At 37.9% G+C, this 13,504-nt stretch overlaps 1 protein-coding gene and 2 non-coding genes across 3 annotated transcripts; 2 read left to right on the plus strand and 1 right to left on the minus strand.

Annotated features, from left to right (window-relative positions):
• Window positions 1-7,924: 7,924 nt before the first annotated feature.
• On the plus strand, window positions 7,925-9,883 carry LOC130554118 (uncharacterized). The gene is made up of 5 exons (XM_057333557.1): window positions 7,925-8,180; window positions 8,270-8,416; window positions 9,342-9,470; window positions 9,562-9,693; window positions 9,771-9,883. Exons 1-5 carry the CDS (start codon window positions 7,952-7,954, stop codon window positions 9,881-9,883), a joined length of 750 nt encoding a protein of 249 aa, XP_057189540.1. The 5' UTR covers window positions 7,925-7,951.
• On the minus strand, window positions 9,865-9,936 carry trnaa-ugc (transfer RNA alanine (anticodon UGC)). Its single transcript has one exon. It is a non-coding gene; the product is annotated as a tRNA-Ala (tRNA).
• A 781-nt stretch (window positions 9,937-10,717) lies between these two features.
• trnap-agg (transfer RNA proline (anticodon AGG)) lies at window positions 10,718-10,789 on the plus strand. Its single transcript has one exon. It is a non-coding gene; the product is annotated as a tRNA-Pro (tRNA).
• Window positions 10,790-13,504: the final 2,715 nt, after the last annotated feature.

Raw genomic sequence — 13,504 nt, forward strand, 5'->3', positions numbered from 1 at the left:
AACGTTACGTTGTTCCTTTAGACTCCGCAACTAGGCCTATATTAGTAATCATCTTATATGTTTTCTCTGCAGTTTGTGGTTTGAAAAGCAGTTAATGTTTTTAGTTCATTTTGCTCGATATACTACATTTTTTAAAACAAAACACTTAATAGTAAAGAATGTCCAGTATACTTTATATGTATTTATTACATTTACACCCTAAATGTTGTGTTTGTTTAACAAAATGGTTAATAGAAACTGAAATATTGATTTGTGTTCGTTTTAAATGTGTCATGTCATGAAGTCATTAAATTCAATGTTAAAGAAACTTTAAATACTCCATTTACAGCCTTGTGAACTTTTTTCTTATTGTTTAAGTCACACTGAAAAATGTGAAACTTTGGACCAACTTAAAAAAATTACGTCAACTTGTTACAAGCAATTTTATTCATTTTCCTCAAATTATATTTATGGCTTGGTTCAAATCAAAATTTATACATTTCAACAAAACACCATTATTGTGATCAGTGTTTGCTTTAGTTGGGCTTTTGATCCCTGATTTTGGTTAAATTAAATCTCTTTTCTCTTTAAAGATTTACAATAGTGTTTCAATAAGAACACTCATGCATTAATAAGAAAAGAAGAAAAGCTTTAAAGTTAATTTTTTGAGATGTTTATCAAGCTTTGATAAAGATGAGAAGTGACACTAAATAATGTGGAAGTCGATATATGACTGATTCGAATGTCCTGGTTCACAAATGCAAAGATAATGTGATAAAATAAACAGACAATTGTCTTTGCACACTTCGACATCAACAGTCATCATACAAACCTCAACAATGGTGCAATCATCAAAGTAATTCAGATAAACAGATAAACAGCAATGCATGCTGGGAGTCATGAATGAGTTTTGTACTATGATGTTACCCAGCATGCATTGCCGCATGAAGCTTTCTTTTGTTGATTGTCACCATTGTTGAGATTCATACATTGATTCTTGATGTCTTATTGAGTCAGCAATTACATTTTTTGTGTGTTTTCTATTAGTTCATATTGTGTTTTAGTACCTCTGTTTAGTCTCACACTGTAGGATCACACAATATTCACACATTAATAACACACTCCTGAGCAATTATTTAAATAACCACACAATGATTACAGTCACTAATCAGTTAATCCCAATGTATCTTAGTTTTCATTGCCTCAACAAATGTATTTTCACACAGTCACAACAGACAATGAAAACTTATCATTAAAATATAAGAGTCAAGAGCCCAACTAAAGCAAACACTGATCACAATAATGGTGGATGGTGAACATTTTTATTTGAACCAATAAATATAATTAGAGAAAAACTAATAAAATTGCTTGTAACAAGTTGACTTAATTTTTTTAAGTAGGTCCAAAGTTTCACTTTTTTTCAGTGCATGACTACGAGAGCGATATTGCATTATTACATATGTCTATTTTGTATGAGTTTGAACTGAAGTGTATTTATTAAAATTACGTTGGTCCAACTTTATTAAATTGAATGAACCTGTTTTTAATGAGTAGAAGCTACACATATTGGATGGATATCCTGCACTCAAATGCATTTAGTACAACCAATTAGTTATTTTTTTGAGTAGGTTCAACCATTACACCGATGTGTAAGGGATAATGTACAGGCAGCCGGATGTTATAGCAGAAATAAGCCCCGACAGTGTGATCAGGACATCCTCACTCCCGACTCGTCACACACTACGCTCGGTCAGCGCCCTACGGCGTCACTTTTGAACGCGCAGGGTACCCCCTTTCGTCGTTTTTTCGACGTGAAGAGCACGCGAATTTTACCGTAATTATGAAAATGTATATTAGATATAATTTGCAATGATCATGTTTCGGGGTTTCATTTAAGTTTAATGGCAAGGATAATTGCGTTCACATGACGCTATTCAGACAGTTTCACAGTTTGAACAAGTAATGTAACCGTTGATTTATCCTAATATAAAACACATAATACAAGCAGTCACAATGTCGTTCAAAAATACAGATATTCCAAGGGTACCAACGCGAAACGATCGATTTGTATGAGGAACATATGCGAAAGCGATCACCGTCCGCCGTAAATCTCAAATCCAGTGAAGAACGACGTTCAAATATTGCCGCTAGAGGAAGTTACGTCAGCTTCGATGCCATTGGCTCTCCCGTGTCTCGTGACCGAGCGCGTCATTTCGTTGGCTTTGAACGTGAAACGGTATTGGCTCCCGCAACCGACTGCTATGGAAGGCCGTTTGATCAATATGGAAGGCCGTTTTATCAAAAATGTCTTTAGACGTATGGAAGGCCGTTTGATCAAAAATGTCTGTAGACGTAACGTGTACAGACGATGTAACGCGTGGACGCGTTATTGCGCCTAAAGACGTAATTTCGTCTACAGACGTATTGGTTTTAGCCAATGGAAAGTCACCAAACGGAAAGATTTGCATACAATTGATTAAACATATAGTCGTGACGTCATCATTAGCGTAACCACGTGTCATTCATGAATTATACATATAAACGTGATGTTCCCTCATGCGTGGCATTGCATATGGTCCTAGTTCCGAATACATCATCGTATACGTGATTTTACGACAGGGGAGAAAAGGGCATTTAAAACTACAAGCGGTATAGACAGACCATTGAAAGCATGGCTTTGCGAAATTTTCTTAACAACTGCCGACGCGTTTTTCAAGAATGTGTGCATTTGTAAAATTATATGTATTATGCCGTCAACCCAATGGGCAACGTGGGCTGCAGCCGAGAGTCCCGAACACTAAGGGATCCCGAGAGAGTTCTCATTTGCATTTTAACATTACACATAACACATCTTTGTCCAGTATTATGCATATCCGAATCACGACGAACAGTACATAGATTAAAATCATGTTAAAAACACGAAAAATTTCAGAAAATCAGTAAACGAGGAAGCTGCGTTTTTTATTTTTTGTATGAAGCATAATAACGTTTACATTTCTCAACCAATTTCAATGGGTTACATGTATTGTAGACCCACATTAAAATATGTACAGGGAAAACTGCTGCTACTGGAGCTTTTTAACTTGTTCAATTAAAGTCTATATAGTGCTTTTTTGTATAATGTTCCAAGTGTTTCAATGCCGATTTACAGGAAAAAAACACAGGAGGAAAATAAGTGCAATTTATGCGCACGGGCTTCTGCAATCTTGAACATAATTACTAGGCTATACGGATTGGCAGATTTTTTCATATTATTTTCGAAGATTTAAACTCATGAAACTATTCCAATATTCGTTTATGTAAATGTAGTTTATGAGGGCACACAATTTGAATTATTATGGTTTTATCGCGCTCGCTTTTGCTTGTCCTGGGCAGCAATGTAGCCGGGCATGCATTTCTGGATTTAGAGTAAATAAGATAACGGACTTGGAACGTTATTAACATGAAAAACTACAAAAAAAGTTTTTGTTTTACTATGGGACCTCAAGCATGATTTCTAAGGCTACACCACATATAAATCCATTGATGTCGTTTTCTATGTCATTTCTATCTCCATGTCTGTTTGGATTTGATCTGTAGCCTATTATATAAATAAAAACTAGTAGCAGAAAAGCGAAATAGAAAACTCTCTAGACTTTAACACCACCAGAACAAGAAGCAAAACCTGTAGCGCAGAAAATGTTATTTATTTATCATGCGCTCTGGAAAAAAGAACAGAAAATAATAATTATTCATGAATATTGAATAGGCTACCTATTGTTCGGATAATGCTGAACTGTTTCTGATTTGTAACATTAATCATTATATCATTATAATTGAGGATTAATCTTGGGCCATTTAGGGGATGCATTATGTATTTCTTGTTATTTTAATTTGATAAACGGGAAATTTGACACCTGTTGTTTTGGAGAGTTACACGATATTGCAACAGCGCGTTTTATTTATACGCATTTCAATCATAAGCATGGGCTCGTTTTACAGTGGTTGATTAAGCATTTAATTTATAAGTTAATTGAATATAACGGGCACATAAGGAATCTAAGAATGCGTTATCCCAGGTCTGCAAAAGCCAAACGCGGGACTGGTTATAACCCAGACATCCCTCCCTGCAAACTAATTTCAGGGATGTAGTAGCCCCTAACCCCACCCATGACGGCTGCATCCATGGTGTCATGCAGCGCGGATCAAGCGCACGGTCGTCTCTTTATTTGTTATAAATGCCATGAACATGAATGCACATCAGAAGTTATGTTCAAATTGCACGGCTTCCTGAAATATAGTCCGTATGTCAATCCGTTAAAAAACTCTAGAGAGCAGCATTAGCTAAAAAATGTTTATTGTATTAGGCTACATACAGTAAATCTCAAACAATTTCATTCCAGAAACCACCTAAACAGGTTTATTTCTAGAGTCACCAAAATACTTTTAAATGGAATATGGGGAAAATACACATTCATTCTTTCTAGTAAGGGTAGGCCTAAAACTTGATTTTCATTATATGAATGAAACGTAAGATTAATTCCATTACCAAAATAGGCCTACACAAGATATCGAAACTGAACTGGATTTTTTAGTCACCGCAATGGCCAAGTGACACAGTGTGTTCCCACTAAATAATCTCACTTGCATGGCGCGACATTTACTGGTATTTCCCCAAACATAAACACAGGTGAGGGCCCATATGTATAAAAAGTCTCAGAAATGTTCTGAGTGCCAAAAAAAATCTTTGTAAAAGTATGACTTGTAGGAGACCTTTTCAAGAAGTGAAGCATTGATTGTAAATTATTTTACATTAATTTTGGTATTGGTATTGGTCAAAAATTATTGGCCAAGTAAAATTTACGTCAAACATATAATGACAATTTATAAATTGACCTGTACAATTTTGCTGGAAATGTCACTTAAACTCTATTTGACATCAACCCATTTAAAGATAAGTCCGTAAAATAACTTGCATAGTTTACTAACTTTACTACATTAATAAATGTCATTAACTGACATTAAAATTTACATTAAATCAAGTAATGTTCCATTCCAATGATACATTGCAGTCCCTGGTCTGTGAGTCTTGGCCTTTACTTGTGCTTTATTTTCTGCACATATTATATTCTGAGTCTGATGTTCTCTGTGCGTGTCTGCCTGGTCCTTGACCCACTTAACCTGTGGTTAACTTAACCTTCTTAACTTACACTGAAACATACAGCATTCAAGTACATTAAAACATAATATGCACAAAATTAAGAGAGACTGATAGAGAGAGAGAGAGAGAGAGAGAGAGAGAGAGAGAGAGAGAGAGAGAGAGGGGGGGGACAAAAATTATTCGACAAAAAATAAATCGACAATGAGCAAATTGTGTTGTGTGGTGTCCTGATTAGTTTTACAGTGCGATCTGGGCCGCATTTCCCGAAACCTCCTTAACGCTACGTCGTTCTTAAGTTGTACCTTATCGTTAATATGTGTTTCCCGAAACCTTCTTAGTTAAGTATACCTTCTGTAAGTTATACGTTCGGAAGGTTGGTCTGGAGCACCTTATCACTGTTAAGAGTTCATCACGCTAGTGGCCAATGTGGAAAAAAGCTTCTTTACATCGCAGTCTTTACAAATAAAATTCTAAACTTAAAAATACCATTATGTTGACGTGTTTTCATGCAAAGAATGTAATTGTCTTTACACTTATGGTTGTTAGCTTTTTAATGATATTATCTAAAGAAGGTGCGTCAGCTGGCAACCCAAACAATTTTGAGTATATTTTAAGAGAAAGATTACGGTATAAAGTTTAGTCAAACTGCAGCGACACAGCAATTTTTTGGCTAAATCAAAGACTGCACCATCCGCAGAGCATTTCAGTGCATTTAAACCGTGAAAACCTGGCTACAATTTATGCTGCAATTATAATGATAAAAGTTAAACTGCCACGGCAGCAAATAGCTTTTGGATCGTGTTGGTCTAACTTTGGCAAATACAAAGCCCCTCAAATGTCTCTTTTCCTGCTATAGCTGTTGATTATATGTTCCGGGTTCTGCGCTTTTGTTGAGTAAATACTGACTAAATACTGACATATAGCAACATATATGATAATATAAATAAGGGGTTCCCAAACACAGGTATAATCAAAGGTAGGCTATCTCATGGCACACCTTTTAAATAGAAAGTAGGGAAACAACACACATTCACTCACTTTACTCTTTATTTTTCTTGTCATGAATGAATATGTTTAATTTCAATATCAAAATATCTCATTGTAGGGCTGCACAATAATGGCATACTTGTTTATCTCATTCCCCTTGATATTGTAAGTGTGATTAATAATGTTGATTATATTTTAATGTATTAATAAACGCGACCATAAGCTACATGCTTCGCGCTATAAATGCGCCGCTTGCGCATCCAGTGTCCAAGCAATAAACGTGTGAACTATACAAGTAATTGTAAGTTACTGGAATAAACTTTTTTAATGCATCGCAACAGCAAGTTGTTTTGCGTGACCCTCCGACCCATAGTTTGAGAACCTTTGATATGACCATACTGCCAGTTAGTGTAGCGGGGTTAATACATTTGGGCATGAGATTGCGGGTTCGCACACTCATTTCAAAATTAAATAATATCGATGGTTGGATTGAGTTTGCAACTTGGTATATTTTTATCCTATGAGTCCTAATAAATGCAACTTCAACTATTTCTAAAGTGCTTATTTTATAAAGAACCTCACTACCTCACATAACACAGTGAAGCAGTACCTGTGTAGAGTAAATAATTGATTGTCGAACGATCGATATTAATTCAGCACCACCACCATGGACAGCACCTGGTAACGTGGGACGTAAGAAAGTAACCTCTTAAGGTATAGTTCAGGAAGTAGGCTATACGCCTAGAAAAGGTATAACTTGAGTTAAGGTGTTCCTTTAGAGTCTTCGTAGCACGCTAAGAGACAACATTATCGGGAAATGCAGCCCTGTTATATTTAACATTTTATTTTTTGATCAAAGCACAGGATATTGGTTATACGCATCACGGGCAACAGAAGATCGGCTTGGAATCGGCGAGACGTGAGACTCAGGCCGGTCACCGGTCCGGCCGATCATACGAAAAACCGTCCGATTCCGGTCTCTGGCCGGTCAATCTGTGCACCTCTACTTTATATATATATATATATATATATATATGAAGAGTTTGGTTCCAAACTTTTTTTAATCATGTTTTTTTTAGTTAGATTGCCGCATTTTTCGAGTTATATGGCTTAAACCAACTACAGTTTAATTGATATTAAGTGGAATGCACCATAAAAAACATAATTTGTTAAAATTTTGAAAAACTGAAATTTAAAAAATCTCATTTTGGAAGTCTTCATATATATTAAATTATTATTCATGTTACTTATGTTAAGAACTGGATGTGCTTATTTTTCTTTGTTACTTTAAGTTCTAATGCTATATATTATTAAATTATATATTAAATATACAAATGAAGCTTATAATAACATTTCAATGAACAAAATATCTGAGTGACACAGTCAGTGTAGGAATTTTTATTGATCACCAGATGGCGAAGTAGAGTAGGCCTACTGTGTCAAAAGCTTCGAAGCGCCGATGCAGCTTGTTGAAAAAGCCTCACTGATTCAGAAGCTTCATTCGGCACATCCCTAAGTCGTAGTACTTTACCTATGCTTCTATATACAGGAACATCCTTACCAAGATAAAACAGATGTGCTGTTGTATTAAAGTTCACAAATCATCTCATCAGCCTATTTTAAAAAAAGAGAAGAAATGAAGAAAACGCAGAACAATTCGCATTTGTCATACGCCGATCGTCTGCGCAGTCGCATGAAATTGAAAACACCTGAATCTTACTTCAGTGATTAAACTAAGTTTGCGATTGGACATGGACATTACAATTTACGAGCAATGGGAGCTCATAAAGCAGCACACGAGCCTGTTTATGCGCTAAAAGCGCATGCACTTCTTTCGAGCACATTATGGCGGTTTTTAAAAGCCGGGGAAATGAATTTGTTATCCTTTTTGCGTTTACGGTCAGTACATTCAGCACTTTAATACACTGCAGAAGCTTGCTACATTCGTCTGTGACACAATCAACCAATGTTAGCGATGAAGGGGGTAAAATGTTATCTGATGTGTCAGATCAAGAGGGATTTAATGAGCAGTTAGCTGACTTTGACTACCCCATTGACGACTACAACGTCTCCAGTATGTAATGCACTTGTGCGTCAATGTATGTTATATGGATTCAAAAATGATTCAAATGTTTGTTACGAATCGCTTGCATTGTATTGCAGATCTGCAGAGGAGCGATTCTGCAGAGGAGCAATCAACCAATGTTAGCGATAAAGGGGATATAACGTCATCTGATATGTCAGATCAAGAGGGATTTTATGAGCAGTCAGCTGATTTTGACTACCCCATTGACGACGACGCCGTCTCTGGTATGTAATGCACTTGTGCGTCCTTGTAGTGTATATAGATTCAAAAAAGGATTTAAAGTCCCCGTGAAGCCGAAGTTGCGATAGTTTTTACTTCCGTATTCGGACGCATTTCAGAGTGAAGTGAGATGAGAAAAACCGTGTGCGTGGCTTTCGTCATTTTCTGCGATTTGATTGGATATGTAAAGCAGCCGTTGCATTTTGAAATTGAACTATGAGCAGTTAGAGATCGTTCCCCCGAAAATGAAAATTCTGTCATTTACTCACCTTTGAGTTGTTCCAAATGTGTATACATTTCTTTGTTTTGATGAACACAGAGAAGGATGTTTGGAATAATGCCTATAACCAAACAGATCTCGACACCCACTGACTCTCATAGTAGGAAAAATACAAGGTAGTCAAAAGTGATGAACTTGATCTTTTTTTTGTTCTGTTGAACACTGAAGACATTTCGAAGAATGTATGACAGAAAATAGTTCTGGGGCACTTTTGACTACCTTGTATTTTTCCTACTATGGTAGTCAATGGGTATCGAGATCTGTTTGGTTATAAGCATTCTTCCAAATATCTTTATCTGTGTTCATCAGAACATAAATTTATACAGATTTGAAACAACTTGAAGGTGAGTAAATGGCAGAATTTTTATTTTTGGGTGAAGTATCCCTTTAAAGGGAACAAGTTAACGGACGCTCCGCCCAAGCGTTCTAACACATGTCACTTTAAGATGGATAGTCATTACAGGACGGAAGTGCATTTTCCGATTTTAACTAAAGATTGTGAGGGCACACGACTTGTAAAAAGAATGACCCACATTGATCACCCTTTTTACAATAAATGCTGCAATAGTTCATGAAAAATTAGGCATTGTCATTTTTAATTTCACTGGGACTTTAAATGTCAGTTACAAATCGCTTGCATTGTATTGCAGATCTGGAGTGGCACGCTGTAACTACATATAGCGATGAAGGGGATATAACGTTATCTGATGTGTCAAATCAAGAGGGATTTTATGAGCAGTCATCTGATTTTGACTACCCCAATGACGATGCCGTCTTGGGTATGAAGAATGCACTTGTGCATCATTGTCGTGTATATGGATTCAAAAAGGATTTAAAAGTCTGTTACGAATCGCTTGCATTGTATTGCAGATCTGCAGAGGAGCACTGTAAATACAACTAGCGGTGAAGGGGATAAAACGTTATCTGATGTGTCCGATCAAGAGGGATTTTATGAGCAGTCAGCTGATTTTGACTACCCCAATGATGACGACGCTGTCTTGGGTATGAATGCACTTGTGCATCATTGTAGTGTATATGGATTTAAATGTTGGTTACGAATCGCTTGCATTGTATTGCAGATCTGGAGTGGCGTGCTGTAAATACAACTAGCGATGAAGGGGATAAAACATTATCTGATGTGTCTGATCAAGAGGGATTTTATGAGAAACATCTTGGAGATGCTGGGTATTGAACCCAGGACCTCATACATGCAAAGCATGCGCTCTACCACTGAGCTACATCCCCACACGGCCAGTGAATGCGTTTGTATATACTAATGGAAAACCTGGTGATTCGGCAGCTGTGGCTAAATAGGTCAGAGCTAGCGGTTTTTAATTAACACAGCCCAATCAGTGTATATTAGTCTGCAACTGGGCTAAAGCTTTGTCTTTGAAATGCATCAGAGGGATATATTGAACGATGTTGTAAAATCGAAAATGCAGCTGCTTGTATTTTTAAACAAGCAACATCTTGGAAATTGAACCCTGGATCTCAAACATGCAATGCATGCACTCTACCGCTGAGTTACACCCCCACGTGCTTGACTTTGACCGAGTGTATTTGACATGGTTTTTATGCTCACTGTAGATTTATTGTACAATGAGGTCCCTTAGCTTCTTGTGCGTGAGCGGCGCTTCTTACTGCAGTCCCCTGCTATATTTGGCTCGACGTAGGCTTGTGGCTAGCAGGGCCTGGTGGCACGTTGGTCTAGGGTTATGATTCTCGCTTCGGGTGCGAGGGCTCTCGGGTTCAAATCCCGGACGAGCCCTGCTATCCAGCAGTAGTTGTTCTTTGTCGCCAGTGTCTATTCCTCCGGGCGTTTTCTGTCAGGATTGGTTGTAAGTGCAAGACATTACATAGACGTTGTGATGTTCCAGAAAGTGCGTCACATTTCTCTTCTTCGTTCACCGTGCAATCCACATGAGAGCCTCTTTCGGTACCAAAAACAAGGTGTTTTTTCAAACTCTCGGGTCAGCCCAGTTGTCTTTGACGTGTGTTTAAAACTGCAGGTTTGATTTGAGCTCGTGGCTCGTTGGTCTAGGGATATGATTCTCGCTTAGGGTGCGAGAGGTCCCGGGTTCAAATCCCGGACGAGCCCTGTTGTCTGCAACAATACGACTTACATGTTGTGAAGCCGGTCAACTTTGCTCACAACAAAAAAGCACTCGGACATGATGGGAATTAAACCAAGTACTCATACATGCAAAACTCCCAGTGAGCTTCATCTCCGTGTACCTGGCTTTGATGTGATTTTGTACATTCACCGTAGACCAAAGGACAAGGCAAACATTGCACGTTATGTCAGGGTTTCATGCCATGACTTNCAGGTCACCTGATTTTGACTACCCCAATGATGACGACGCCGTCTTGGGTATGAATGCACTTGTGCATCATTGTAGTGTATATGGATAAAAAGGATTTAAATGTTGGTTACGAATCGCTTGCATTGTATTGCAGATCTGCAGTGGAGCACTGTAGAATACAACTAGCGATGAAGGGGATAAAAAGTTGTCTGATTGTCAGATCAAGAGGGATTTTATGAGCAGTTAGCTGATTTTGACTACCCCATTGACGACGATGCCGTCTCTGGTATGTAATGCACTTGTGCATCATTGTCGCGTATATGGAGTTCTAAAGGATTTAAATGTCGTTACAAATCGCTTGCATTGTATTGCAGATCTGCAGAGGAGCGCTGTAGAAACAACTAGCGATGAAGGGGAAAACATTGTCTGATATGTCAGATCAAGAGGGATTTTATGAGCAGTTATCTGATTTTGACTACCCCAATGATGACAACGCCGTCTCTGGTATGTAATGCACTTGTGCGTTATTGTAGTGTATATGGATTCAAAAAGGATTTAAATGTTGGTTACGAATGCTTGCATTGTATTGCAGATCTGCGAGAGCGCTGTAGAAACAACTAGTGACGAAGGGGATAAAACGTTATCTGATTGTCAGATCAAGAAGGATTTGTGACCAGTTAGCTGATTTTGACACCCCATTGATGACGACACCGTCTAGGTATGTAATGCACTTGTACGTCATTGTGTATATGGATTCAAAAGGATTTAAATGTTGGTTACGAATCGCTTGCATTGTATTGCAGATCTGGAGGTGCGCCTGTAATTAACTAGGATGAAGGGGATATAACGTTATCTGATGTGTCAGATCAAGAGGATTTTATGAGCAGTTAGCTGATTTTGACTACCCCAATGATGACACGCTGTTCTTGGGTATGAATGCACTTGTGCATCATTGTAGTGTATATGGATTTAAAAATGTTGGTTACGAATCGCTTGCATTGTATTGCAGATGCAGAGGAGCCTGTAAATCAACTAGCGATGAAGGGGATATAACGTTATCTGATGTGTCCGATCAAGAGGGATTTTGAGCAGTTAGCTGATTTTGACTACCCCAATGATGACGACCGTCTTGGTATGAATGCACTTGTGCATATTGTAGTGTATATGGATTCAAAAAGGATTTAAATGTTGGTTACGAATCGTTTGCATTGTATTGCAGATCTGCGAGTGAGCACTGTAAAACAACTAGCGATGAAGGGGATAAAAATTTCTGATTGTCAGATCAAGAGGGATTTTATGAGCAGTTAGCTGATTTTGACTACCCCATTGACGACGAGCCGTCTTGGTATGTAATGCACTTGTGCATCATTGTCGGTATATGGATTCAAAGGATTTAAATGTCGTTACAAATCGCTTGCATTGTATTGCAGATCTGCAGTGGAGCACTGTAAATACAACTAGCGATGAAGGGGATATAAATTATCTGATGTGTCAGATCAAGAGGGATTTTATGAGCAGTATCTGATTTTGACTACCCCATGACGATACCGTCTTGGTATGTATGCACTTGTGCTCATTGTCGCTATATGGAAATCTAAAGGATTTAAATGTCAGTTACAAATCGCTTGCATTGTATTGCAGATCTGCAGAGGAGCCTGTAAAACAACTAGCGATGAAGGGGAGGAAACATTGTCTGATATGTCAGATCAAGAGGGATTTTATGAGCAGTTATCTGATTTTGACTACCCCAATGATGACAACGCCGTCTCTGGTATGTAATGCACTTGTGCGTTATTGTAGTGTATATGGATTCAAAAAGGATTTAAATGTTGGTTACGAATGCTTGCATTGTATTGCAGATCTGCAGTGGAGCACTGTAAAAACAACTAGCGATGAAGGGGATAAAAAGTTGTCTGATATGTCAGATCAAGAGGGATTTTATGAGCAGTTAGCTGATTTTGACTACCCCATTGACGACGATGCCGTCTCTGGTATGTAATGCACTTGTGCATCATTGTCGCGTATATGGAGTATCTAAAGGATTTAAATGTCAGTTACAAATCGCTTGCATTGTATTGCAGATCTGCAGAGGAGCGCTGTAGAAACAACTAGCGATGAAGGGGAGGAAACATTGTCTGATATGTCAGATCAAGAGGGATTTTATGAGCAGTATCTGATTTTGACTACCCCAATGATGACAACGCCGTCTCTGGTATGTAATGCACTTGTGCGTTATTGTAGTGTATATGGATTCAAAAAGGATTTAAATGTTGTTACGAATTGCTTGCATTGTATTGCAGATCTGCAGAGGGCGCTGTAAATACAACTAGCGATGAAGGGGATAAAACGTTACTGATGTGTCAGATCAAGAGGGATTTTATGAGCAGTTAGCTGATTTTGACTACCCCAATGATGACAACGCCACTCGGGTATGTAATGCACTTGTGCATCATTGTAGTGTATATGGATTCAAAAAGGATTTAAATGTTGGTTACGAATCGCTTGTCATT

This window comes from Triplophysa rosa, linkage group LG5, assembly GCF_024868665.1.
Source record: "Triplophysa rosa linkage group LG5, Trosa_1v2, whole genome shotgun sequence".
Taxonomy (NCBI): Eukaryota; Metazoa; Chordata; class Actinopteri; order Cypriniformes; family Nemacheilidae; genus Triplophysa; species Triplophysa rosa.